Below are 24,401 nucleotides of genomic sequence, written 5' to 3'. Positions count from 1 at the left end.
TGTGTCAGTGTTAGATGGACGGAAATGGGTACAACAACAAAAAAAAGAAAAAGGGGGCAAAGCAAAACAAATCATGTCAAGTTAGTGGGATGTTAAAAACATACAAATCAACAAGAAATGATGATAATACAAGCCACAGAAAATACACGCAGAACCACACGCACATCAACAGTCGCACTGCTGCTTACCTGAGCTGACTACGGAGGGAGGCGATATCCCGCATCATGCTCTGACTGCTGTCGTTGAGCTCCTCCAGCTCTCTCTGCAGCTTCCTCTTCTGAGCGTTGGAGCGAGAGTTCTCCTCCTCTACCTCCTCCAGCTGCTTCTTCAGCTGCCTCAGTCGGACCATTGATTTATCCAGCTGTAGCAGAGAGGAGGAAAAGGGGGGAGAGGGGAGACACGGGATCGGGAGAAAGAGGTGAAGAAGACAATAGAGAGGGGACAGATATTTAAAAAGCGAGATTAGTCTGGGAACGGGAGGACCGATAAGGATCAGGAGTCAGATTAAACCGGGCAGATTATTGCTCATGATGTTTTGGGAGGAGAGTCAGTGTCTCTGTTGTGGGAGGGGGAGTTGATCTAACTTCCCCTTAAACACACAGATGCTAGGACAGGATTAGGATTAGTATGGACTGAGCCGGATAATTCCTTCATTTTAGGATGATTTGCCAACATTCTCTTTGTGCTGTCTGCACAACTAGAGCAGCAAGCTTAGCTGACCCGATCCCCGTTAAATAATCATTTAATGCTCCATTTATTGTGGCTGACGAGGCCGGTGCGGTCATAGTGACGTTGAGTTTCTTACCTGCTCTCTGTACTGGTCCGCATGTCTCCTCTCGTCCTCGGCCTGTATCATAACCTCCTTCAGTTTCTTCTCTGTCTTCCGCACCAGTTTGCTGGCCATGGCTCGTTCTCTGTGGGACAGGACAGGTTGTTATGTTACCCGTCACACCGAGCGATGTAAGATTATCTGTACCGACCAACGTAAAAACCTAACATGCTATTCAGGTTTATTTTGACCTTCTGTAGTTTCTTTTTGTGTCAGATTTATTGATTAAAAATGGCAGATGGGAAGACTGATGACAGCTTGGGTTAACTTCTCAATTTGAATTTTTTTTTTTAAATCATCAGCAATTCACTTTAAAGTGATGATTTAGTGATTAAAAAGTTCCCCACTGAGACCCCCGATAAGGTATGTCCTGATATTTGAGATGATTAAGAGATGATTCAGTATGAGATGAAACAATGAAATCTACTTGGACAACTGGAAGAGTAACTCAAATTCTCATAAAGAAATGATCTGTTTGAATCATTTTACATTTTCCAGTTTCTCTATTGAAACAATTCTCAATCTAAAAAGATAGGGAACATTTGAACTACTGGCTGTGTGTTTCCCTCACTGTCTCTCCTGTTCCAGCTGCTCCTCCATCGAATCAATCTTAGTCTCCAGGGTGGCGACGCTCTGCCTGTGTTTGCCCCTCACTGCTCCCTCCAGCTCCCCGAGCCGAGCCTTCAGATCCTTGTTCTGCTTTTCAAGCTGCTCTCGACTCATCTCCGCCTTCTGGGCCAGAGTCTTCTCTCCCTGCAGCTGCACAGTCAGAGTCTCCACCTGCAGCACACGCAGAGCAGCGGTGAGGGTGGGTGCATACATAAAGGTGTGTGAAACTTGTGCATGTGTGTGTGTGTGCGTCTATCACACCTGCAGAACTGTCTTCCTTTGTCTCTCTGCCAGCAGTTCGGCGTTACTCTGCTCTTCTTCCAGCTCCTCTTCCAGCTGACTCACTCGTCCTTCCAGCCTCCTCTTCTCTTCAAACAGCGCGTTCCTGGACAAACACATTCATCTTAGTGGTACCAACACAACTGCACCAGCAACAAAACTCTAATCAATGTTAAATACAAGAAGTACAAACTTTCCAGAGCTGCTGTTGACCATCTCATCTTCCAACTCATCCCTCTGCTGCTGAGCCTGTCTCCTCTGCCGCTCTGACACAGCCATCTCCTGAACAGAGAAACAGATGCAGACATTGAAGTCACATAAACGCCTACAAGCATAAAAATAGGCAGCACAGTATCTTAATATTTATAGAGGATTGCTTTCAGAACAATTAAAGCCACATACTTCAGTGAGGTGCAGAACCTCTGCTTCCAGTGTTTGTATTTTCTTCTCGCTGTCTTTCGACTGTACGATCACCTCCTCTCGAGCTATTTTGGTCTCATCTAGCTCACGCAGCACTTCCTTCATTTGACCCTGTGACAAATTAAAAATACATTTCAAACTTGTGTACGCTGATGTGCACAGAAAACGAATGCGTGTGGAGGTGGATTTCCGTTTCACCTGCAGCCTCCGTAGCTGCTTCACAGCCTCCTCTTTGCCACGGCTGGCTGTCTCCACTTGGGCTTCGGATTCTTGCAGCTCTGCCTCCAGCTGCTTCTTAGCCAGTACAGCCTGAGATCTCTGAGTTCTCTCCTCCTCCAAATGGATTTCCAACTCCTTCGCCTGGAATAGAAACATAAATGAAAAATATGAGTGACTTGCACAGAAAGTAAAAGCCATGCCAGTGCTCTCCTCTGTCTTCTTCCTCTCCACCTGCTTGCTGAGGGCCCTCCTCTTCTCCTCTCCTTTCTCCTCGCTGGTGCTGATCTCCCTCTCGAACTGAGCCTTCAGCGCCTGAAGGTTGACCTCCAGCCTCAGCCTTGAGTTCTCCGCCTCCGTCAGCTCCTCCTCCAGCTCCTGCGTCTGAACTCGCAAGTTCTGAACTTCTGTGTCCAAGTTCCTCCGGGTCCGCTCCAGCTCATGGACCTAATGCAAAGGAAGACACAACGCCATGACTCACAGAGGACTGACACTGAAAAATAACAAAAACTACAAAAAGCAAATGCATACATTTTTGCCGACATCGTCCTTCTGGTTTACAAGCTGCTCCATTTCCAGACGGAGCTGCTTGTTGGCCCGCTCTAGCTCATCTCTTTGGTCTTGAACCTCCTACAAACGGCATCGCAGAGGTTAGGCAACAAAATCCCAGATACATGAACAACATAAGGATCCTCACTCAAAAAAAGTTACCTGGAGGGATCGGGACTGCGCCAGATATCTTGTTTCCTTCTCTCTGTTGTCTGCTTCTGCTCTGTCTCTCTCCTCTGCCAGGCGAGCGCTCACAGCCTTCTCCTCTGCCAGACACTGAAGGGGTGACGGAGACAAAGTTATAGACGTGGGGCGATGTTTCAGGAATATTAGCCGTGTTTGCAAAGAGGAAACTACGGTGTCACACCTGGTCAAATTTCTTCTGCCGCTTTTCCAGGGCCGTGCAGTTTTGCCTCTCTCTCTGCAGGGCTATTGTCATGTCCTCTATTTCTTCTCTCAGTCGCTCCCTCTGCCTCTCCACTCTTTCCTTCTCCTCCTCCCTCTGTCGCTCTCTTTGCATGGCGCCGTCCAGCTCTCTCTGGAGCTTCCTGCGTGTCTCCTCTCCAGCTTCCACCGCTGTGCTCACCTCCTCGGACTGCTTCCGAAGCTCTGCAAGCTGCGGAAGTCGAGCAGATGTGGAATTCACAAACATCACCATTAAATGTGTTGGAACCTTCACAAGGCAATTACCATCAAAACTACATCTTCAGACTTTAGTCTGTTAGATAAGGATTTATGGACCCCCTGTCAATATTTTGGGTTAAAATGAATGAGCAGCTAAAATGCAGCACTCAAACAAAGCCCGAGAGGGCTTCAGATTTACCTGCTGAGTGTGTGTTTGGATCTGCCGGGTCAGCTCTTTGGCTCGTTCCTCCTCCTCCTCGAGTCTTTCCATCAGTCCGTTCTTCTCATCCTCCAGACCTCGCGCCCTTGAGGCCAAAGCCACCTTCTGACGAGTTTCATCCTGCAGCAGTTCCTAAAACAGAAGAAAGGACAAAGGCCTGGTGACAGACAGTTCATGTGTGGGTGTTTTTTTTTAAGCAGGACAGGAGGAGATGCTTTCAGTGCCTGCAATCCAACAACAAAAGCTGAATGTTCTATTTAAATCAATACTAGTGTCTGTGTGTTTGTTACCTTTGCATCATGCAGCTGACTCTCCAGGCTGCTGACTTCTTTAGTGAGCCGAAGAGATTTGTGGTCAGAGGTGGACAAATTGCTGGAGAGAGACTCAATCTCAGACTGAAAGAAACAGAGTTGGTTAATTGAGAATTCATCTCCAGAAAAAGACCAAAGACTATCTTTACTTTTATACATTTCAAAACATAAAAAGCAACATCTAATTAAACCGACACGAAGCATAGATTGAAGGTTTAATATCAGCAAACGTGTGCGTGTGCACCTGCAGCTTCTGCAGTCGCTCCTCTCTGTCCTCCCTCTCTCTGTCGGCCTGAGCCAGGCGGGCGCTGAGCTCCTGCAGCTGACTCTCTGCCCTCTTACGACCTCTTTCCGTCTCTGTGCGGCTCGTTTGGAGGCTCTTGAGCTCAGAAGTCAAATTCTGTCTCTCCTCTTCCAGCACAACTTTGGCCTTCTCAAGGGACTGACGTGCCTGAAACAGAGACAGCGAGTGATGTTGCATGTTCACATCCGCTTGTGTGTTTGAATGTGTGTGCATATCTCTCTTACTCTCTTGCTGTTGTCCAGCTGCTCCTGGAGGCTGTCTATGGCAGCGCTGTGTTTGACTCGGAGCTCTGATAGCTGAACCTCGTGGCGGCGGGTCTCCTCTTCAACACATCTCTGGAGATCACTTAACTCTGCCTCACGACGAGACCTGGGCAGATGTGGGTGGGGTGGAAACGCTCAATGATAAAGTTTTTTAGTCCTGATCTGACCAAACAGTCAATATTTAACATTTCCATTTCAAATCCTGAATTTCTAACCATGTTTACCTTAGCTCCTGCTGTGCAGCTGTGCTGTCCAGAGTGTCCTCCAGCTCAGTTCTCAGAGCTTCCAACTCCTCCCCCAGGTCTCTTCTCTGTTTCTCTGCTCTTTCCCTCATCCCTCGTTCATTTTCCACTTCCTCTTTCAGCTCGGAGACTTGGGACAAGGCCTCCCTCAGAGCCCTCTGAGCCTCAGCACGACGCACACCTTCTTCCTCCAACCTGACGGATGGAAAAAAACAAACACAGAAGAATGACAAAAAGAACCATCAACAATCCATCACAGTCTCTTGTTTGCATCATACTTTCTGGTAAGTCTCACCGGCCCTGCAGGGTGGTGATTTCCTTCTCCTTTTGAGCCAGAGTGCCCCTCAGCTCAGCAGACAGCATGCCCAGGTCTGAGAGCTGCTCCTGAGCCTCCAGCGACTCATTCTCCATCCTCCTCTTCCACTTCTCTTGTTCCAAGCGGCCCTGCTCCTCACGTTTTAGACGCTCTGCAAACGGTGATATCCACTTATCAATCACAAGGTAGCCATGCCTGTATACTCTGATCTATTCACTATTTTTGTCTAAATGGGACTGCAATTTACCAAAAAAGATTAATGTTGTGTTGTATAGACTTGAAACTAGCGGCTAAGACCATAAACTCATTCAGGAGAAATATTTACTGGCATACTAAATTTGAATTATATACTCATAGGATTCAAAGGTTTAAAGGTATTTCTGCAGTGACTTCATAATGATGCATGAATGTACACACATTCATGCAATTAATTACTTTAATTAAAAGTAATTAAAAGTGAAAACTGAACAATCTGAACATTTCTTTTCTCATGTGTCTATGCATGAAATCTGCACGATATCTTTTAATTTATCTGGACTGTTGCTTGTTTTTAAATTCATTTAGATTATTATTTTTTTTCTCTTTATATTCTTTTATGTATTTTTAATGCTTCTTCCACTCCCTGCTGCAATGCTTTTATTGTATGTGAAGCACTTTGAATTGTTTTGTACATGAAATGTGCTATACAAATAAATTTGATTTGATTTAATTTAGACTCACCCTCTAGGTCAGCAATGACGGCCTCCTGCTTGTTCTTGAGTTTGTTGAGACTTTTTGTCTTCTCTTCCTCCTCAGTGAGTTGGTCAGTCACCTCACTCAGATGCTCCTCCAGTAGTTTCTTCTCCTGCTCAGACATAAAAGCACATATACAATAGAGCACAAAACCATGACTACCTATAAATGTGTAGGCAGTGCTGAAAGGGTGTTTTATTTAAAGCCGTTTGATGGGACAGAAAATACAGACACACATTTAGACAACGTCAAAATTTTTGAATGCGATATCCACCTTGCCCAGTCTGTCTCTCTGCTCCACTGCAGTTAGCAGGTCGGTTTCAAAGCTCTTCACTTTGGTCTCCAAGGTAACCTTCTCCAGCAGGAGGCGCTGTCTGGCACTTTCCTCCTCCTCTAGCTGCTCCTCCAGGTCCTGACAAAAACACAGGAGACAAGATAAGTCACATTACAGGCAGTAAAATTTACATGGAGGCCCAATTCTAACTCAGCGTCACAAACCATAAAAGGGTGAATTCCTCCTAACCTGTATGTTCTGCTGCATTTTCTTCTTCTCATTGGTTATCTGCACACCCCTCTCCTCCTCCTCCTCCAGTCGACTCTCCAGCTCACCCAGAACTTCCTCCAGCTCCTGCTTCCGACTGGCCAACCTGGCCCTCATCTCCTCCGCCTCCGCAAACAGCTCTGCCTCCGCCTGCAGCTGGTCAGCCAGCACTGCTTTTTCCTCCATCAGCTAGAACGTGACAGAGGGAGTCAGAGAAGAGGAGTGATGAGCGAGGCGCTGATTCGCAGCAACAGGGGCAGACAGGCAACAAAACGGGGATGAGGTTTGTTTACCTGAGCGTGCTTCTTGTCCAGCTCGGTGTAGTCCTGCTCCGCACGGGTCAGCTTGTCCTTGGCCTTCTGGAGGTCGGATTCCCTGGCCTGGATCTCCTCATCCTGCCGGGTCACCTGCAGCAAGGGCTTCACCTGGATAGCACACAACAAAAGCCTTATCTTAAGTCATGGTTTGGATTTTAACTAGGCCTACTGCTACTTACATTCTGTCAATATTTTTACTGTCTGATCGCAGCACAAAATTATTACTGTTATTTTTTCTTGCAAGTAGAATTAATTCCATTTAAAAAGGTTATACTTTCATAGATTCCAAATCAAAGCATGTGCCTGCAGTCAGTCAGTGTTTTGATGTAGCTGTGAGCACCTTAGTAAACAGTCGCCACCACTGCCAGTTCCTGAGTTTGAGGTAAGCAGCACAGTTCCTCTGCATCACCCTCAGAGCACTCAGCTGCTGCTGCTTCTTCAAAAAGGCTCTGAGACAAAATAAAACAATCAATCATCAAACAACTTGCTAAATTAATATTTGACCTGTGCTCCACCACAACTTCCTGCAAATATTTACTTTGCCGTCACCAGGTACCGCTAACATGTGTTGTTAGGCAAGAAAAGCACAGGAAACTGTGCCTTTACTGGTGCAAATTGAATGAAAATTTACCTCTTGATGTTTCTAAAGGATTATGTGAAATGTCTGTGTATTAAATGAGCTACACAAATTAATCTGCTTTGCCTGATACTACATTAATCAAATAATCAATCAATGAGAACTCCTTTTATTTGCAATAACCTCTTTAAATTGATTGTGATTCAGTGGTTTCCATGAGCCTTGCCAAATACCTTTCAATGAGTCTGCAGTTCTAATAGGAGCTGACAAAAGATGAAATATTAATGCTCCTTGAGGAGTGAAATACAAAACTCCCACTTATACAGCAGCGAGCCAGCGCTTCCTACAGAGAAACCCTACATGTGCTGCATGTTTGCTCTCTTGTGTTCCTGCACCTAAGTTTGAAAAAAAGTGGCCGTTTACTGGCTGTTGACTCTACTTAAGCCCAGTTAATGTACTATAAATAAAACAGACCGTGAAAAGCAACAATGTGTCACAACATATGAAGAATAGCACTGTGTTATCAGAGGGGTAGAGTGGTTGATGGCTGAAATTCAGTGACAATATCATGTTGTTAGGGTTTTAAATGACATACAAGTTTAATGACAACTGAGACAAATAATTACTGAACATTAATCTATCATCATCATGTTTGCATAGCTTCTGATCATTCCATCTCTTCTTGTAACTGTAACTCTCTGCTAAGGTTTACTCTTTGGCAAAGTCTTACTTGCGTGCGAGGAAGCCTCTGGAGGCGCTCTGGAAGCGTATGATGGTATCTGTGATCTTCAGGTCTCTCTCCTCCTCCAGGTGAGCCAGGACTCCAGCTCTGAAGAAGACTTTACTCTGGCCCACCCTGAACAAGTTGTGATCCAGCTCCAGAGCACTGATCTGATCAGGGAGTGTTAATATGAGCCGGTCAATCCAACATCTGCATGACTTCACATCATAATGTGAGTGTATAGCTGCTAAAACGTCACTTACCATGAGCTCCGAGGCCTGTTTGCCATCCATGAAGGTGCGAGGAATAGCATTAGGAGTGAGGATCTCATATCTGAAAGACAAATGTGAGAATACAAGTGTGACTGACTGAGGGATAAGATGCTGAGGATGTGCAAAAAGAGGCTTTAAATGGAGCAACAGAATGTTTGTAAGGGTGCATGAGGTGTGTGAGGAGAAGCAGAGAAAGACACAATCACAAACACACACCTCTGTCTGAACTCCTGGAACGGGATGCGGTTAGGGAAGCCTTGTCTGCAGATGCGAATCCCCTCCAAAACACCATTACACCTTAGCTGGTCCAGAACCAGGTGAGGTGCAAGCTTACCAGCCTGGTAAAAAGATAAAAAAAACAGATAAAGAATTTAAGTCAGATATTTTGTCAGCTTGCCTCAATGTTTCTTTTGGGTTCACCTTAACTCACCCTCTTTTCGTGGTTGGGGATAATGCAGCGCAGGAAGTTGGGGTTGGTGTTCCTCAGTGTGGCCATCAGCTTTGTGAGAGACTCTTTGTAGAGCTGACCGACCGTCCGAAACATTCCCTTCTTTGTCTTCAGTCCTGCGGCTCCAAAAGTGACCGGCCCGCTGTTTTCTCCTGACGACACCTGGTCCATACCCACGATCCTGTCCACTGGATGAGAGCAGAAACCTGGTCTCAGTTTCATCGGCAATTATCAATAAGTCGGGGGTGCCAGATGTGTTTGCCAGGCATGATGAGAAATTTAATGTCTGAGTGAATGCCATGACCTAATGACTTCACACTGGTTGGCATATAAGCCATCAGGGCTGATGTGACAGCATCGACAAAGAGTGGTAGCTGATGGACTTTGTAACTCGAACCATTTAAAAGCTGTTACTAATAGCATATATTTGTGCAGCCAGTAAAATACAGACATAGGCTTCATTGTTAGTAAAGCCTTTCAAGCTTAACCTGTTTGCGTTGGACGTGCTCAGGCAGGCATAACAACACGTTTTCCTGAAAAAGCCACAGTGATTTATTTGTTCTTCACCTGGCTGTGTTGAGTGCACTACATGCTACGATATGGAAAAGCATGTAATGAGAACTCTAAATGATTTGTTTATTGTGGCCATTACTTAAACATTATTCAGTAATTTACAGGAGCAGGACAGAAAAACCTAAAGCTAAATATCACAATTCTTCTCTTGGTTTTAAGTGGTGTCACGACATTGCCGGTACGCCCTGCAACATCAGATGCAATTTCAGAATAATAATTGCTTCAGAAAGTTCCTTCTTACTTTCACTTACTGTTTAAAATGACTGCAATTTCACAAGCATCTGAATATGTATAATTAAGCTATCAGACCAAAGCTAAGGTGTTTATTCAAAGCGACACACATTTATGCACCTTAACACAACACGATATGTCTCTAGAGCTGATTCAGGATCACATTTCTGGCTGCTTGGTTTGTTTTGTTGGCATTTTTTCCAGAGATAATGCTACGTTAGCTGAAATGTGCCTGCAAGCCAGTTGTTAAATTAGCTTGAATAAAGCCTCCAGTTGTGGTCATTTGTGGCTCTGCTGCATGCAAAGCTCTTATGTGATCCTGAATGTGGCTTTTGTGACTAACTGAGAGCATGCTGCTACCTTGACAGAATCCTATTTCAACAGAATGAAAGACGAGTTACACTTCTACACGAATGAAAGAAGCATCATCACACCAGTCACATCACTGTTACTAAAAGACAAATCATGTTGAAAGAGCAAGTAGAGACCAAAAGAGCGACACATAGTGCAAAAATGATGACACTACAAGACAAATGTCAACTAAAACCGGAGAAAAACTGAAAAAAAAAAGCCACACCACAATCACAAACTGGGCAGCCAGAAAACAAACAAACAAAAAAAGGAAGCTGAGCCAGGAATGAAGAATGCGTGTGAGATGAGGTGAAAAACCTACTGTCAGAGCCATTAGTCTGTAGTGTGGCATAGGAGTCAAAGAAGTAAACACGAGGAAGAGTTTGAATATCTGATGCAGAAGGCAGCAGAGCACAGGGAGGGGAAGAAGGAGACCAAGAGGGCACCAAATCAGTGCAGGAGCCGAGGAAGAGAAGGGCAGAGGAGGAAATGGGAAAAGGTAGAAGGAGGAAGAACAGAGGACAGTGATAGACAGCAGAAAGTTAAAGAGAACAGCATAATAGAGAGGGAGAAGGGAGAAAAATGCAGCAGAGTTAATACATTTACACCACAGTTTTTTTTTCTGTTTAAGGTGTTTTAAAATCTACTTTTCCCAAAGTTCAAAAGCCTCACGTAGACAGCAGTGATTGAAAGTCTGAGAGAATCAGTCTCACCCTCCTTCCACAGCTCGGACACAAAATGATCAGACGACTGGTGGAGAAGAGACGCCACATTGTCGTTCAGAGGATCCATGTTCTTCACTAACCAATCAAAGGCCTTATAGTCCACCTGGGGAGGGGGGGGGTGGGGGGGGTTGCATGGTGGAGACAAAAGGTGAGCTGCTACTTTACTGAAGATGTTTGCGTGTGCATGCTTTTTTTTTTTTTTTTTTTTTTTTTTTTTTTTAATACGGCAAAGATACCTTCCCAGCATAGTGAATAATGGAGAAATCAGCTTCCCCGCGTGGCTGCTTTGGTTTGAAGAATTTTGGATGGCTGCCTTGCTCAGCAGACAGCTTCTCCACAAACGAGCGGTCTGTAGCCCGAGGGAACCAGCACTCTTCATCCAGCAGGGCCAGGACGCCGGGTGGGTGAGCCTGAGAAGGAGAGCAAAGAAATGACTGTGAAACATGGATTTTACCAGTCAAAATGACAGGGAATTGAAACGTTTAACCCCCGACGTGAACTTAAATGTAGGTTTTTAAAAAAGTACAGTACAACGGACAGGTAAGATTGTTATTAAGCTGATGGTACATACTGGTCTCTCGATGAGATCAATGCAGGGCTGCAGGTCCAGGCCAAAGTCAATGAAGTTCCACTCAATGCCCTCCCTCTGGTACTCCTCCTGCTCCAGGATGAACATGGTGTGGTTGAAGAGCTGCTGCAGCTTCTCGTTGGTGTAGTTAATGCACAGCTGCTCAAAGGAGTTTAACTGCGGGGGGGGGGGTTAGGAAAGAAAACACTCAATAATTCATGTGATGTCATCTCTGGAAGAATGTGTACGCTCTCGTATTTCCATAGATTACTGTCCACACCACCACGTGCGGATAATGCTTCTCTGAACCTAAAATTAAGTGAAACTCAACTGCAAAAATAGGAAAAACACTGGGCCGAGCCAAAGTCCTTCACCAGCACCTATGATATATTTGACAGACAAACCATCATCACATCAACTCACCTGGAAAATCTCAAATCCAGCAATATCAAGGATGCCTATGAAAGACGCCCCCTGTCTCTGTCTGCGGTCAAGAGCTCTGTTGATTCTGTGGACCAGCCACCTGAACAGACGCTCATACGTTGACTTCGCCAAGGCTTCGATGGCAAAATCAGCCTATTTGAAAAGAGATTAACACGCTGAGTTTCACTGCAAAAGGTTCAGAGGCAAGTTTATCTGTATGGGCACAAATGTTTTTTCAAAACAAACATCTTACTTGTTCTTTTGTCTGGGCCTTCTGCACATACTCTCGACCCACTTTGATCCTCGGTGTGAGGATGGCGCGGGTGAACTCCATCACGTTGATACCCAGCAGATGACAGACTTTCTGAGCAGCTGTGTTATCGGGCATGGAGGCCTGGTCATGGTTCTTCTCCTTCATGAAGGATATGTTTCCAAACTGCAGCACGGAGGAGATCACCTTCAGCATGGCTGAGGAGAGGAAAGGCAGGATGAGCAGAAGTGAATCAAAGCAAGAATCAAACCCACAAATTGCCTTTGTTCTTTCTCTCCTCTTTCATCCTCGCTTACACACTGACTCCTCGGGGGTGAAGCCCATTATAACCATGGAGTCCATAGTCTGGATGAAATTCTCTGAATCGCTCTGACCGGGAACAGGGATGGAGCCTCCGCTGAGGAAACGATACTCATCAGCACTTCCAAGGAGCAAGTCCGCTGTACAAGATCAAACAGAGAGATTTAAATAGGAAGGACATTCATTTCATTTACACATACTCTGTAGTAATGCACTACTTCTCACCTCGAGTTTCTTCTGAAGCTCCACATAACAACTGGTAAAAGATATGAAAGGTTCGCTCATCCTTGGCCTGACGAGTGGCCCGGGACTTTTCAAGGAGGTCTGGATTTTTTAACGATCATGGACAAGAACAGCTGATAATAACGATCCTTTTGCAAAGGAGACTAATATACTTTAATCTTGATTTAGATTTTAGTCATTTACTAATTACTCACTTAAATGGGCCTGCAACAATGAAAAGGCTGTGACATCCTACATGCAAGTTTTTAATAAAAATTCAGGTTTAGACAATCAAATCAATGTCAATCAACAAACAACCATAGAAGCTGTAAATGGTAAATACAGAACACAAAAGGATACAGGTCTCAATGTTGGCACCAACAATGTATCCCGCCACATCAAAGTTAATGCGGATGAATTTACCCTGGCAAAAGAAAAAAAGAGAAGAGGTTCAAATTTCAGGCCATTTAGAGTGTAAACTCATGACAGATGGACTCATTAGGAGACAAACATGACTCATTTGTCCAATAATAGTTCATACAAATCTAGAGGAGTTGTCGTTCTTGACTGTCTTTGCGTTGCCGAAGGCCTCCAGGATGGGGTTGGCCTGCAGCAGCTGTCTCTCCAGCTCACCCTGAGACGCAGAAGAAATAACTGATCAGCGTCACAGCACCACAGAGATGAAGTTTACAAGAAAACCATCATCGGCCTTATCAGCTAAAATGCACCGCTGAAACAGATATTGATCGGTTATGTAAAACACAAGAATTGTATGACTCATCACCGATACAATCCGATGCATTTTCAAGCCCAAATTATCACTCACAGCAATCACATCATTCTCAGTGGGAGAAACAAATGATTCTCAACATAAATAAGCCTTAAAGGTCTCATTGGAATCAAATATACGGTCATAGATAATGTTACATAAATCATGGTTCCATATTCCATCATTTACTTCATATATCTTTTATTAAATTTGAATTCTTCTGTTAAATCAAAAGGCAGCTTTGAAGACTTGGTTGAGAACCACTGTTAAGCTACAGCTTGGCTACACAAGCTACATATTGGCTGATTCTAGCAAGCTGCAATGCATGACTGCAGTTGTCGCATTGCCAGTGCAGCAGCCGTCGATGCAGCAGCGGCAGCCAGTGATGGACATCTAAGGAACTGGCTACAGGAGATGCTTAAACTGTAAAAACTGTGAAGATGTGCCGGCCAGTCAACACTGAAGACGGACACACACACAAAGCCGAGATGTCAGCAATTTCATAGCAAGAAAACACAGAGCAAACAATGTCTGCATAGCCCACACTGACACAGCCAAATAGTGAAGTGTATGCATTTCATCCACACCCACTCACACTTTACATTTATTAAAACCGCCTCCTCCTCGGCACAAAACCTCCCAGTTCAACATACATCTGTAACTCTCAAAAGAGACAAACTACAGACCCAGAAAACCAGGAGCTTTCAGATAGAAATCAGAAAGATTATGATATATTTACAGAGGGTATGATTGTCAATGTGTTTAAAGTGAATCGTGTCAGGTAAAGATTCAACAGGAGGAAAAGTGTTAATTCCCCACGAGCAAACCCCAAGTTTTCTAAATGTTTTCATACTCACATATTGCATACTCTGGCGAATTGTGGGAAAAAATGAAGTTTTAGGGAAGGAGAATATTTGGTGGATGGGTGAACATATGGATGGAATGAAAAAAACAAAAGAGGACAAATAAGACAACAATCACAACAACCAAAAAAAGAATACAAACATGTAAAATCAAATATACAGAGCGACTATTAACGAGGAACGACATCTGTAGAGACAGTCGAAATGTTTTGGGTTACTCTGCTGAGTTAGTCCGAATCACTGCGGGGTCCATACAGCAGAAAATAACACAGGAAGCAGAGGTGAAGGACAGGGCAGCAGGACAGAGTTAACTCACCCTGTTCGCCAGAGAGCTGCCTCTTGTTAAGGACCTAGAGCCATCCATCTGAGCATGTGGAAAGAAGAGAATGAAAGGAAACAAGTGCAGGAAGTAAGGACGGTAAGAAATAATGCAGAGGAAATGTAGAAAAGAAGGAGTGTGTGGCAGAGAAACCCCACTCTGGAGGTGTATCATAGGTCACTATGAACTAAACTGGAAACTAGATACCATGGATTTTAGAAAACCATGAAATAATTAAGGACAACCTTTGGAGTTTTCCATCTTTAGTAGCACTTAAGAGCTGTATTCTTATGAGTAAGGTCGCATGTGTTGTGCATGTACACTCAAATGTGACTGCTCCACTTTAGTCCAGCTAACCTCTCCACATGCGGTGGCAGTGATGCACCAAGACGTGCAGGAAAACAGCAGCAAAGACAGAGGAGAAGACGTCCAGCTTGTAAACATTTCAGGAAGAATTTCAAGAGGAAGGAAATGGACCCGACATGACTATCAGACCTAAAGGATGTGTGCAATGCAGCTTGGTGGGAAACCCTGAATATAAACATTACTGTTCTTTGTGGAACTCGTTTGTGTGCCGATAACACAGTTTTAACACTGAAACTGGGTCACAGTCAGAGAAAGGTTTTCTTTTGTTGTTGTTTTTTTTTACGAGGAACTGCAAGTTGAAACAGTTGTGACACGGTTGAGTCAAACTGTAAACTGAGTGAGGTGGCGTAACGCCGTTTAGCATTCAGTCAAGTGTGAAACGGTTTAGAGGAGTTCTACCATAGATTTCTTCTATTTCGCCTTCTTCCTAAACGTTCCTCCTCTTGTACGCTGTTTTTTCGAGCTGCTGCTCTTTCGTTCGTACTTCTGGGATGCTCCAACAGTAACGTACCTGTGCAGCTTCTTTGTTTCTACCCAAAGTGCCACCTTTATGGGAGGAGGCGACGTGGGCCAAATACTGGATGACTTTCTTTGTGTTTTCCGTTTTCCCGGCTCCAGACTCGCCTCTGGAACACACACAGAAAAAATATGTAAGGGACACGCAGGTACGCGGTATAAAACCGTTGTTGGCCTAAATGGTCAGTCTTAAGACATATGGTCTCAATTATGAATAGTGTATATAGTTTTAAAGGGAACGAGAGACCAAACACGCATTCGACACAACAATAAACACAGAGCCCGTGCGGTGCATGCAAAGCCACAGATCTAAACAGACAGCAGGTGTGGAGGACACAGTCTGTGTCCCCATTGTTGTTTTTGGAGAGTAATGAGGGAGAAAGGATCAAAAATAGCAGCCGTAAAAGATCTAAAAGAAGCAGGATCCTTGTTCCAAATACAAATCCCAGACTGATGCAAAACTGATCTGAAGTGGGATCCTTGACAATGACAGGAAGATTACGGCAGGGAGACATGAATGGCGGGCCCACAGACAAATGTGAAGGCAGACGAATGATGGGCGCAGACAGTTGGCAGGTTACGGTCATATTACAGGCCTCAACGTCAACCTCTGACTTTTTCCTTCATGTTTGATCAAACACTGGTGTGAAGACAACTGTCTTGGGCTTTTATGTGCACATTTACAGTTATATAATACAAGACGTCCTTATACAGCATGTAAAAAACTATTAAAAGTAAAAACTATGGCAGCGCTCGGCACAAATAAATTCTACACAGCTGAGTTTGGACTTTACTGACTTTGCAACATATATGAAAATGCCTCAAAAAATAAATAAATAGAAACAAAAATAATCCTTCCAGTAAAAAAAAAAAAAAAAGTTGCTCTGTGCAACATGGGTCTGAAATATTTTGAACTCGGGCCCAGATTTAACTGGGAATCTGAATAAATAAACGCGCACGGGCCTGAGTGGATACCAGTGAAAACAGATGAAAGTGAATGACACACTTAACTCTCCGACACAGATAGTGTGACCCTACTGAAGTGCTCCTCGTGGCAGTGACAAGGCCTTCACACACAGACACACAAGACTGACCCTTTACGTTACTCACGTGCAGAGGATAGCTTGATCTTCTCTGTCTGTGGAGGAGAAAAACATCACGAGATTATACTGACAACAAGACATTATGTAGGTCTCTGGCACAAAGTTACAGACAGATCAACAAAGATCCGCACTTAAATGTCTAAGCATTTTGCTGACGTATGATTACTTGAAATAACACACAGTAGGATGCTGTACGGCTGGGTCTTTTATTGGCTCACATTGTACTTAACCTCCACCTCTACTGGGTGGGCATGACGGTTCCAGCAAACCCTCACAGGGACCCGCACCTTAAATTTTGAGGGGTAATACATAATATACAAGTAAACAGATGGATTCACAGATGTCCACCACCCCTGTGTTACCATCTCTGACGACTGTCAGGCTTCAACTGATTAGTACTGTAAGACAGAGGCTGGTCACCAGCTGAACTGGTCTCTGCAGGCTGTCAAACCACACAACGCTGGTGGCTGATGGGTGGACACTGTTTGCAATGCTGTTGGTATTTGCTTTTCCTATTCCCACACGTTGAGAAGAATTGAAGAATTTGTACTCGTTCTACAGGTTGATTCACTGTGGTAACACACCTACAATCTACCCCGAGGAGGATCGAGAGTGGCAGCGACTACTGCAGACGCAGAGCCTGATCTGTCCTGTCCTATTCTTTCAGGTAGACAAGGAAAGGCAGAAATGTTGCACAATCAGCTCTTAAAACTGTTGCTGGGAAATCTCTGACTCATTTCATGAAGTCATCACAGGCACGGCATAAAAGAAGGCATTTACAAGTATGAGACCCGCTGCATCACTGTAACCAAGGTTCGTTGCACTTTCAAATCTCAGTTGTGAAAAATACTATCTTGCCTGTTTGTTTTCACTCTTACATCTTTTGACTAGACTACACCTTCAAAAAGCATTCAGGGTGGGGCTGGAGGATCAAAGATCACAGAGGATCCTGAATACCAGACTGAGCTACAGGGTCAGAGTTAGTCACGGGTCACCGATGGCGTTGATTACCTTGTAGCATGCTGCGATAGGCCGCTTCGGATATGGCGTAGATGTGCGGTGGCATCTCGTGGCGTTTTTTGCCGCGGTACATCTCAACGATGGACTCTGTGTAGATTGGCAAGTTCTTGTAAGGGTTCACCACCACACAGAACAGCCCTGAATATGTCTGGAAAACGACACAGGACAGAGGCGTTCAACACGGGACTTTTAGGTAGGATATCACTTCCCACAGAATACCACCGTCTCGTTTGCCTCTATCATTAAAATAATGCTTATTTGCAACAATAGTGCACGTTTGTGAGGATGTCCTCTCTTTCTGCCTCATTTCAATAGCAATAAATAAATAAATAAAAAATAAAAAATAAATCCCATTTATCTGTTGCTTCAGTGGTGTGATGGAAATTCTTGTGAAGCCAGGACACTTAGGAAATACTCAGGGGACAAAATGGTGACAAAAATATTAACTGGAGTGCTCGGCCGAGGAGAAACAGTACAGTATAGAAAGCAGCTAAAAATATTTCTGAGAGATCACACGTCTGCAGGCCATTTATGCAAAGAAATAAATGTAATGATCTGTCCTTGCATGTTCTAATGTAAAAAAAGACCAGGATGATACATTTAGAAGCCTTCGCTTCGCTATTGCAGGCCTCTTGAGTTTAATCTCTCCTCCACAAATACATTACAGATCATGACTCGTTACATAAATTAGCATTATTTTGCCCGATTATACTCCCTTTCAAAATATTAAGGAAAAAGCTTTTTTTAATAGGAGAAATTATTTCAGTGAAGAAAATAATTCATATTTTGAAAGACACCCAAAGTTAATGCAGCTGGTGATCACACTTTCCACTTAGTGCCCGTCAATACCATTAATGCTCTCATGGTGCTTTCTGACTGTAGTGAAAGTCATGAATGATAATAATATTACATGCACACAACACTGTCTTACTTCATAATGTATCATGCCTATCTAAACTATGCCAATAAGCTATCTCTGCTCCTCAGTGGTATCTCTTAACCATCCCCCCGTCAGCGTTCTCTCATTATTCAACCCATTAGTAGGAAGTTCAATGTTTAATATCCTTTACATTATTCTACTGTAACTGCACGTGCTGCTGGGTTAGTCACTTATCAATAGCTTCCATTTCCATCTGCTGCTTGTTGAATCTCTTTCATGTCTATTCTTTACACTTTAGTACTCTTTTTTTTTGCAACAGAAACTGGAGATGTTCCCACCCCCCTGCCCCACACATTCGAACCCCTTTGTAAACCGAGTCCTCCCGTCTCTTACCACTGCATATTAGTTACACAGGAGATGCCATACGCATGTGCTACAGATAACAACATCGCAGCCTCAGACACGTGAGCTCCTTTCGGACTTGTTACCAGTTCTATGCTGCGAACGCACTCATCCTCTCGTGTCCTCGTGGTTTCATGCACTCACATAGATCAGGCCGGAGTAGTATCTCTCTCTCAGGTTGTGCAGCACCGAGGCCTCGTTGAGGCAGGTGAGGTCGGCCATGTCCTCAACTTTGCTGAAGCGCGGGGGGTTCATTCGCTGCACCTCCTCCCTGGACAGCGTCAACTTCCGCTGGCTGTCCGTGAGCTCCACTTCCACCTCATCGCCACGCTCCTCCCGAATGCCGGCCGACTGAGAAATCCAGATTAAACAGAGAAAAAGTTGGAAACTACGGAAGCGGGGAGTTTTATCTACATCTCTGATACCCAAACAACTGCTTAAGATTCTCTACATTAACCATTGTGTTCTGCCTTTTTGCAGCCGACAACCTGTGGCTAAATGCGGTGCATGGGATCACAACAATCTGTGCGATTAACAACTTCTTGCATTCAAAACTATGCTGTGTGGCAGGCTCAGATCGTAACAGAGGAGCTCTCCAGAAAGCCATGGCTTCTGATAAAAGCTAAAGATAAAACATACCAGAATGTGAAAGAGCTACCAGTTGTCAAGCAAGTTCCAAGATTGTGTGAATTTGTAAAATAGCTCAGAATTTTACAAATTCTTTGCTCACTTTTAGCTCAGAAAAGTATGTCAGAATTATTTAACACACAGCAATCGTAACAGTCTGATCCAGCTTGGGCCTCTACACTAAACCAGCAGACAAACATTGTGAATGTTTTTGTACATGAGTCTGCTAGAATCTCTCCAGGCTTCAGGGTTTGAGTGTCATTGCTTTTGACAGCAGACAAGAATAGATGGTGACAGAGAAGAGGGGAGAGGACCTCTTATTGTTGTCGGTCTTGTTGCACAGGAAGTAGTGAACTACGGATCTGACCGTGTCACAGGACCCTGCTCTACTACAACTCGTTCCCTCTGCTACTTAACATGCACAACAAGCAATATAAATGTGTGTGTGTGTGTGTCGGTGCTTGCGAGTGTGTGGGTGTGTATTAGTCACAGAAAGAAGTACATGCTCAGAATATGAAACTGCATGGTGATATATGTGTGTGTGTGTGTGTGTGTGTGTGTGTGTGTGTGTGTGTGTGTGTTTGTCCAACAGTGAAATTCTCAGAACATGAGTTTAAAATGAAGTCAGTGTCTCTGCAACGGCCTCCTTAACATTGGGAGGCTGAAGGAGCGTATTGTTCTATTCATAGAGCTCTTTATGAAACCAGTCCAGCAGAGAAAGGAACACTCAGAGACAGGACATCGAATTCATGTGTCACATCCTTAAAAAATGCATACTGAAAACTTCTTCTGAGCATTATTCAAAGTACTTAGACCGGGTTGAACAAATTGAAATTATAACAAGGGCCTTTGGCTAGCCACGAGGTCTTAATGTGCCAGTAAAGCAAAGAAAATTGTGCACCGTCATAGGGATAAAAACTAGATAACGTGAAAACACAAAGACGTACGCACACCCTATGCTGCTTTATTTCACCTGCCTGACACGCCTGGCGCTGAAGTGTCACGCTAGGGGCTAATAATTTACAACGGGGTTAATTCTCTGACAGTGAAAGCAGGAATGTAAAAGGACAAATTGTAAAAAAATAATTCCTTTAAATTCTTGAAAGGTGTTTATTCTCACAGCCTTCTATACGTCTCCACCCATTAAGACCTGGTGTGGCGTATGAGAGATGAAGTGCGGTGGTTAGAAAGATGCTAATGGACCAAGTTCACTGCTTGTGGTAAACAATCTGAAAAATTAACCACTTCTCTTAACAGCTCACCTCGAAGCCATGCTTCTCTGACGGCACCCACACCAGCCTCTTAGCTGCCCAGTCGGCCTGGCTTGCGGCGGAGAACACAGGGGAGCTGGAGTTTGGAGACCCCGGCCCCGGCCCCGCACCTGATGACAGGAAGCGGGTGACATCGTTGGCACCGCCCCCTGTTGGTCTGGACATGGTCCTACTGGCACTGGGTGAGGAGAGAATAAGAGCAGAAGCAATAAGTGAGCCGGCGCTGGAACCATTTCTCTGTGAATCATCTATACGACTGGTGGACGGTGGCACTGATGTGATTCTGTGTCAAGACATCTCACACTTCATGCACACCCACCCACGCATTTAGGGAGAGCTGTAGTAGCACGCGAGTAGCGTGTAGGCCGTATCGAGCAGAGGCTGGGCCAGGGATGGCCTAATTGAGAGACGCAGCAAATCAAGAGGAAGACAGGAATGGAGGACAGACAGAGAGATTTCTAGGTGGAGGGGTGGAGGCACAGTGAGACACATCAATCGACTCAGAAAACTGACATGACAGTGAGAGGGGGGAGGGACAGTGAGGAGCAGGGGAAATCAGTAAGAGGAGAGGTTCAAAATGAACTGAAAGGTTTACAGTTAGCTGAACGAAAATGAAGCGTGCTTCTCCTGCAGGACACCGAACTCAGCAGAGACAAATCCCCAGAGAGGTGGTCACTGAGGATGAGCGGACACAGTGGGGCCAAAATGCTGATTCACCTTAGGGCCTGGTGATAGCTGCTAAAAGTGGCCACTGCGCCGACACATGAAGGCAAAGTAGAGTCAGACTAACTGCAGCTAACCACAACAGGATGTTTCTATATCTGCTCCGTCATCTAAGAATAGTGTTCAGAAGTGATTCTGAGAAAGATTCATGTGGTGGTATATGGTGGTCTTCTTTCATGGTAAACCGAGTAAATTTGAGCTTAATTGAGTGGGACAAAAAGGGACACTATAAGATGACATCACACTCTACTGGAACCTCTACTTTCTGACTTCTAACAGACCAAACAATGTTTCAAATAAACAACACAATGATGAATGTACAATACAAATATTGATCATAACGATAGGCATTAGTTGCAGCCCTGAGGTGTCATCTTCCAGGGCTTATTATTAATACGGTCTTTACACATACTAGATATCAATTAACTTCAGCATCTTGAAATATTCGAAGAGATCGGAGAAGCGGTTCATCTAAATCTCTGGTCTGAATGAGGTATAGAGTGGTAAAGCGTTATTATAATTTATCGAAAGTCATCTCAGAGGGAGACGCAAACCTTAACTTTGATCCGACAAGCGGCCTATTGTGCAATGAGCGTGGTTTCTATGAGGCATCTCAGAGGGCATGTCATCAGGTCTGACTCTTGCTATGCATCTCAGTCTCAGTCTTATCAGCTCTGTCTGTCTGATTGTTCCCAAACCTGTCGTCAGCATACCTGTAACTCCAACACAACTTTGGGTGTGGAGAAAACATGTTGACAAAAGGCCTGCCAACACCCAGCCAGTCAGTATGGAAACTATGCAATCCTACAGTGGCATTAAAAAAGGTGTGCATCTATTTTTATAGGTATTTATAACCTGTCCTGTTAAGTTATAGATCATAAAAGGTAGATCCCAAACATCCAGCTTTTTCTAGGAGCTTTGGTTTTTAAGAAGCAGCACAAAAGGAAAGAGCTCATTTGTCCGGAGCCATTTTCATCGAAGTCCTTTGGTGTTGCAGCGACTACTAACCTCAACCTGAGAGTACCTGATGATTAAATGACAAAAAAATAAATACTAAAATTGCCACACGTATTGTTTGTAGAAGAAATACATGCCATGAGAATAACAGTTCCATTGGTGAAAAGGTAAATTACATCCGTTACAGACTACCAGCGCCCAATGGGACAAAATCCAGTTTGATAAGGAGCAATAAGCCTTCATCGTTATTGCTACATGTTGTCAGCAGATACGACTGTTATCTTTTTATACACCTTTCGAGCTGTGTGTGCTGCCTTCCCTGGTTGAAGTCTTTAAAAATTAGATGTACCACTCCACACTCTGTCAGCTTTATCGCCACTTTATCTAATGTGCAGATGCAGTGTGTGATGCTGCTGAGCCCCATCAATGCCAGCGATCCCCCTGGAGCATCAGTCTCTTTCACACACACACACACACACACACACACACACACACACACACACACACACAGAGAGACCTCAGGTTGTCGCAGTACAGCGTGGACCAACCGGCAAACTCCTCCTGCAGCAGCTGGAGTTGCCAAAATCTGACTGCTCCCCTCCATAGCAACACCCTGAACACCAAGCAGCGGCCCACAGGCAATACCTTCAGAGCCTGAACCGAGGTCACTCACTGCGGGGGTCCTGTGCTCCTTCTCTGCGTGGAATTAATGTGTGGGTGCCAGCGTGCGTGACTGTGCGTGTATTTTGCAGGGTGGGGTGCGAGCTGGAAACGCCTTTTCCTCAGCTTTGATGCGAAGTGGCGGTGCAATAGGAAGGGGGGGATGATTTTGAGGCATCTGCGCACTTAAAGCGGACAGTGAGGAAAGGTGACATTTATCAAGCCACCGGCTGTGATAATTACAGCGCAGCTGCAGAGCCGTACAGATGCGGCGTGACCCCTATAAATAACCAGCACATTTAAAGTGGAGCTCCAGCTCCCAACCTGACGAAGACAACCACACCTTGAAGGGAATATGTGAGCCACAGCCTTTAATTGACTCTGTGAGCCGCGTGTATGGGGCAGCCACCAAACCGGCCATTTTTAGACCATCATTATCATCACTTTACTGTTGTTAAAAATCAGAAAAGGCAACAGTGCGGCTGCAGCGTATCATCATGACCAAGGTTGAAATAAATCACAATGAAAACGGACACTGGTCCCTTCGGTGTAAGACCCCCATCGAGGGCATTTACAGATAATGTGTTTTAGTCCTCCCAATGTTTAGGCGTTAAGCAACCGAATTTAGACCAACCAAGCGAGCGAGGTTAGCCAGCTCCACTGAAATATGATACGTTAAAGGATATTACACTGGCTATTTACGAGTTGGATTAGGGTAAAGGCAATTAAATGTCTCACCTTCAGGCTCCGCTCTGTATAGTGGATAAGGCTGTGTTGTGAGGAGAACCAGGACGAGACTGTTTCTCGGTTATTTTCTTGCCCAGAGAGGTGTGTAGCCTTACCGCATATGCGGCTTTTATCATTGCATTGCTGTCTCAGTGAAGCCGCACACACTTCTCGGTGAGAATAAAGTAGGGAGCACTGTGGGCGAGACGACGGCTTCAGCGCCCAGAGACAGCTTCCTGCTAGCGGACCAACCAGGTGCGAGAAGACGGGCTTTAGTCGAACCTTAGAGAGAAATGACTCCAATCAAACCCTGAAACCGAGCCGCAGACCCGCCTCATGAATACCACGGCAGCTTTCCGCCCTAAAGCGGGCACGAAACGGCTGCGGTGACGAATCGCGTTGAGGACAGAGCAGACATGTCCGCCATTAACCAATGTTAACGGCTGAGGGGCGGGGCTTAGTGTGAGTGACGTGTCAGGCAGCCAACCGGAGGGCTGCAGCAGGTGCCGTGCTGCACTCTCGCGCAAGAGCAGGGAGATTTGCGCGCTCTTTGTTTACCACTGTGTAGCGGCGAGTGTCCGCAGACACCGATCCTGGATCTGATTTGTTTGATTCCACTCACAAACGGTACAGGTTTGGTTGGAATTATCTGATCCCAGACGCGTGATTCAGATCAACCTGGAAAAATCCGAATGAATCCGAATATCTGCGGTACCAGGGTTCTGGTGCTACTGGTAATACAACG

The 24,401-nt window shown here is 44.8% G+C and overlaps 1 protein-coding gene across 5 annotated transcripts in view; it reads right to left on the bottom strand.

The window, feature by feature from the left end:
• myh14 (myosin, heavy chain 14, non-muscle) overlaps positions 1-23,909 on the bottom strand; it is a 28,505-nt gene extending 4,596 nt beyond the window's left edge. For 2 of the 5 annotated variants that reach the window (XM_075465634.1, XM_075465636.1), the window contains exons 1-44: positions 23,669-23,909; positions 20,582-20,768; positions 18,837-19,043; positions 17,402-17,558; positions 16,398-16,425; positions 15,283-15,397; positions 14,403-14,450; positions 14,081-14,092; positions 12,996-13,088; positions 12,815-12,878; positions 12,458-12,556; positions 12,229-12,372; positions 11,915-12,129; positions 11,662-11,814; positions 11,242-11,415; positions 10,907-11,080; positions 10,659-10,773; positions 10,268-10,336; positions 8,773-8,978; positions 8,559-8,680; positions 8,334-8,403; positions 8,080-8,240; positions 7,113-7,221; positions 6,749-6,880; positions 6,438-6,644; positions 6,189-6,326; positions 5,903-6,026; positions 5,162-5,333; positions 4,849-5,061; positions 4,586-4,730; positions 4,302-4,508; positions 4,037-4,141; positions 3,726-3,878; positions 3,270-3,518; positions 3,065-3,178; positions 2,885-2,983; positions 2,588-2,800; positions 2,336-2,497; positions 2,120-2,248; positions 1,911-1,999; positions 1,700-1,823; positions 1,401-1,609; positions 806-914; positions 189-361 (exon numbers count right to left, since the gene is read on the bottom strand). In XM_075465634.1, the coding sequence (XP_075321749.1) occupies positions 189-361; positions 806-914; positions 1,401-1,609; positions 1,700-1,823; positions 1,911-1,999; positions 2,120-2,248; positions 2,336-2,497; positions 2,588-2,800; positions 2,885-2,983; positions 3,065-3,178; positions 3,270-3,518; positions 3,726-3,878; positions 4,037-4,141; positions 4,302-4,508; positions 4,586-4,730; positions 4,849-5,061; positions 5,162-5,333; positions 5,903-6,026; positions 6,189-6,326; positions 6,438-6,644; positions 6,749-6,880; positions 7,113-7,221; positions 8,080-8,240; positions 8,334-8,403; positions 8,559-8,680; positions 8,773-8,978; positions 10,268-10,336; positions 10,659-10,773; positions 10,907-11,080; positions 11,242-11,415; positions 11,662-11,814; positions 11,915-12,129; positions 12,229-12,372; positions 12,458-12,556; positions 12,815-12,878; positions 12,996-13,088; positions 14,081-14,092; positions 14,403-14,450; positions 15,283-15,397; positions 16,398-16,425; positions 17,402-17,558; positions 18,837-19,043; positions 20,582-20,755 (5,975 nt within the window). In that variant the 5' untranslated portion in view covers positions 20,756-20,768; positions 23,669-23,909. The remainder of the gene's footprint in view (positions 1-188; positions 362-805; positions 915-1,400; positions 1,610-1,699; positions 1,824-1,910; positions 2,000-2,119; positions 2,249-2,335; positions 2,498-2,587; positions 2,801-2,884; positions 2,984-3,064; positions 3,179-3,269; positions 3,519-3,725; positions 3,879-4,036; positions 4,142-4,301; positions 4,509-4,585; positions 4,731-4,848; positions 5,062-5,161; positions 5,334-5,902; positions 6,027-6,188; positions 6,327-6,437; positions 6,645-6,748; positions 6,881-7,112; positions 7,222-8,079; positions 8,241-8,333; positions 8,404-8,558; positions 8,681-8,772; positions 8,979-10,267; positions 10,337-10,658; positions 10,774-10,906; positions 11,081-11,241; positions 11,416-11,661; positions 11,815-11,914; positions 12,130-12,228; positions 12,373-12,457; positions 12,557-12,814; positions 12,879-12,995; positions 13,089-14,080; positions 14,093-14,402; positions 14,451-15,282; positions 15,398-16,397; positions 16,426-17,401; positions 17,559-18,836; positions 19,044-20,581; positions 20,769-23,668) is intronic. The other 3 variants (XM_075465635.1, XM_075465637.1, XM_075465638.1) reach the window with 3 other exon arrangements.
• Between the last annotated feature and the right edge of the window lie 492 nt (positions 23,910-24,401).

The sequence above is a fragment of the Odontesthes bonariensis genome, chromosome 5 (assembly GCF_027942865.1).
Source record: "Odontesthes bonariensis isolate fOdoBon6 chromosome 5, fOdoBon6.hap1, whole genome shotgun sequence".
NCBI lineage: Eukaryota > Metazoa > Chordata > Actinopteri > Atheriniformes > Atherinopsidae > Odontesthes > Odontesthes bonariensis.
This window is presented reverse-complemented; position numbering and strand designations above follow the sequence as displayed.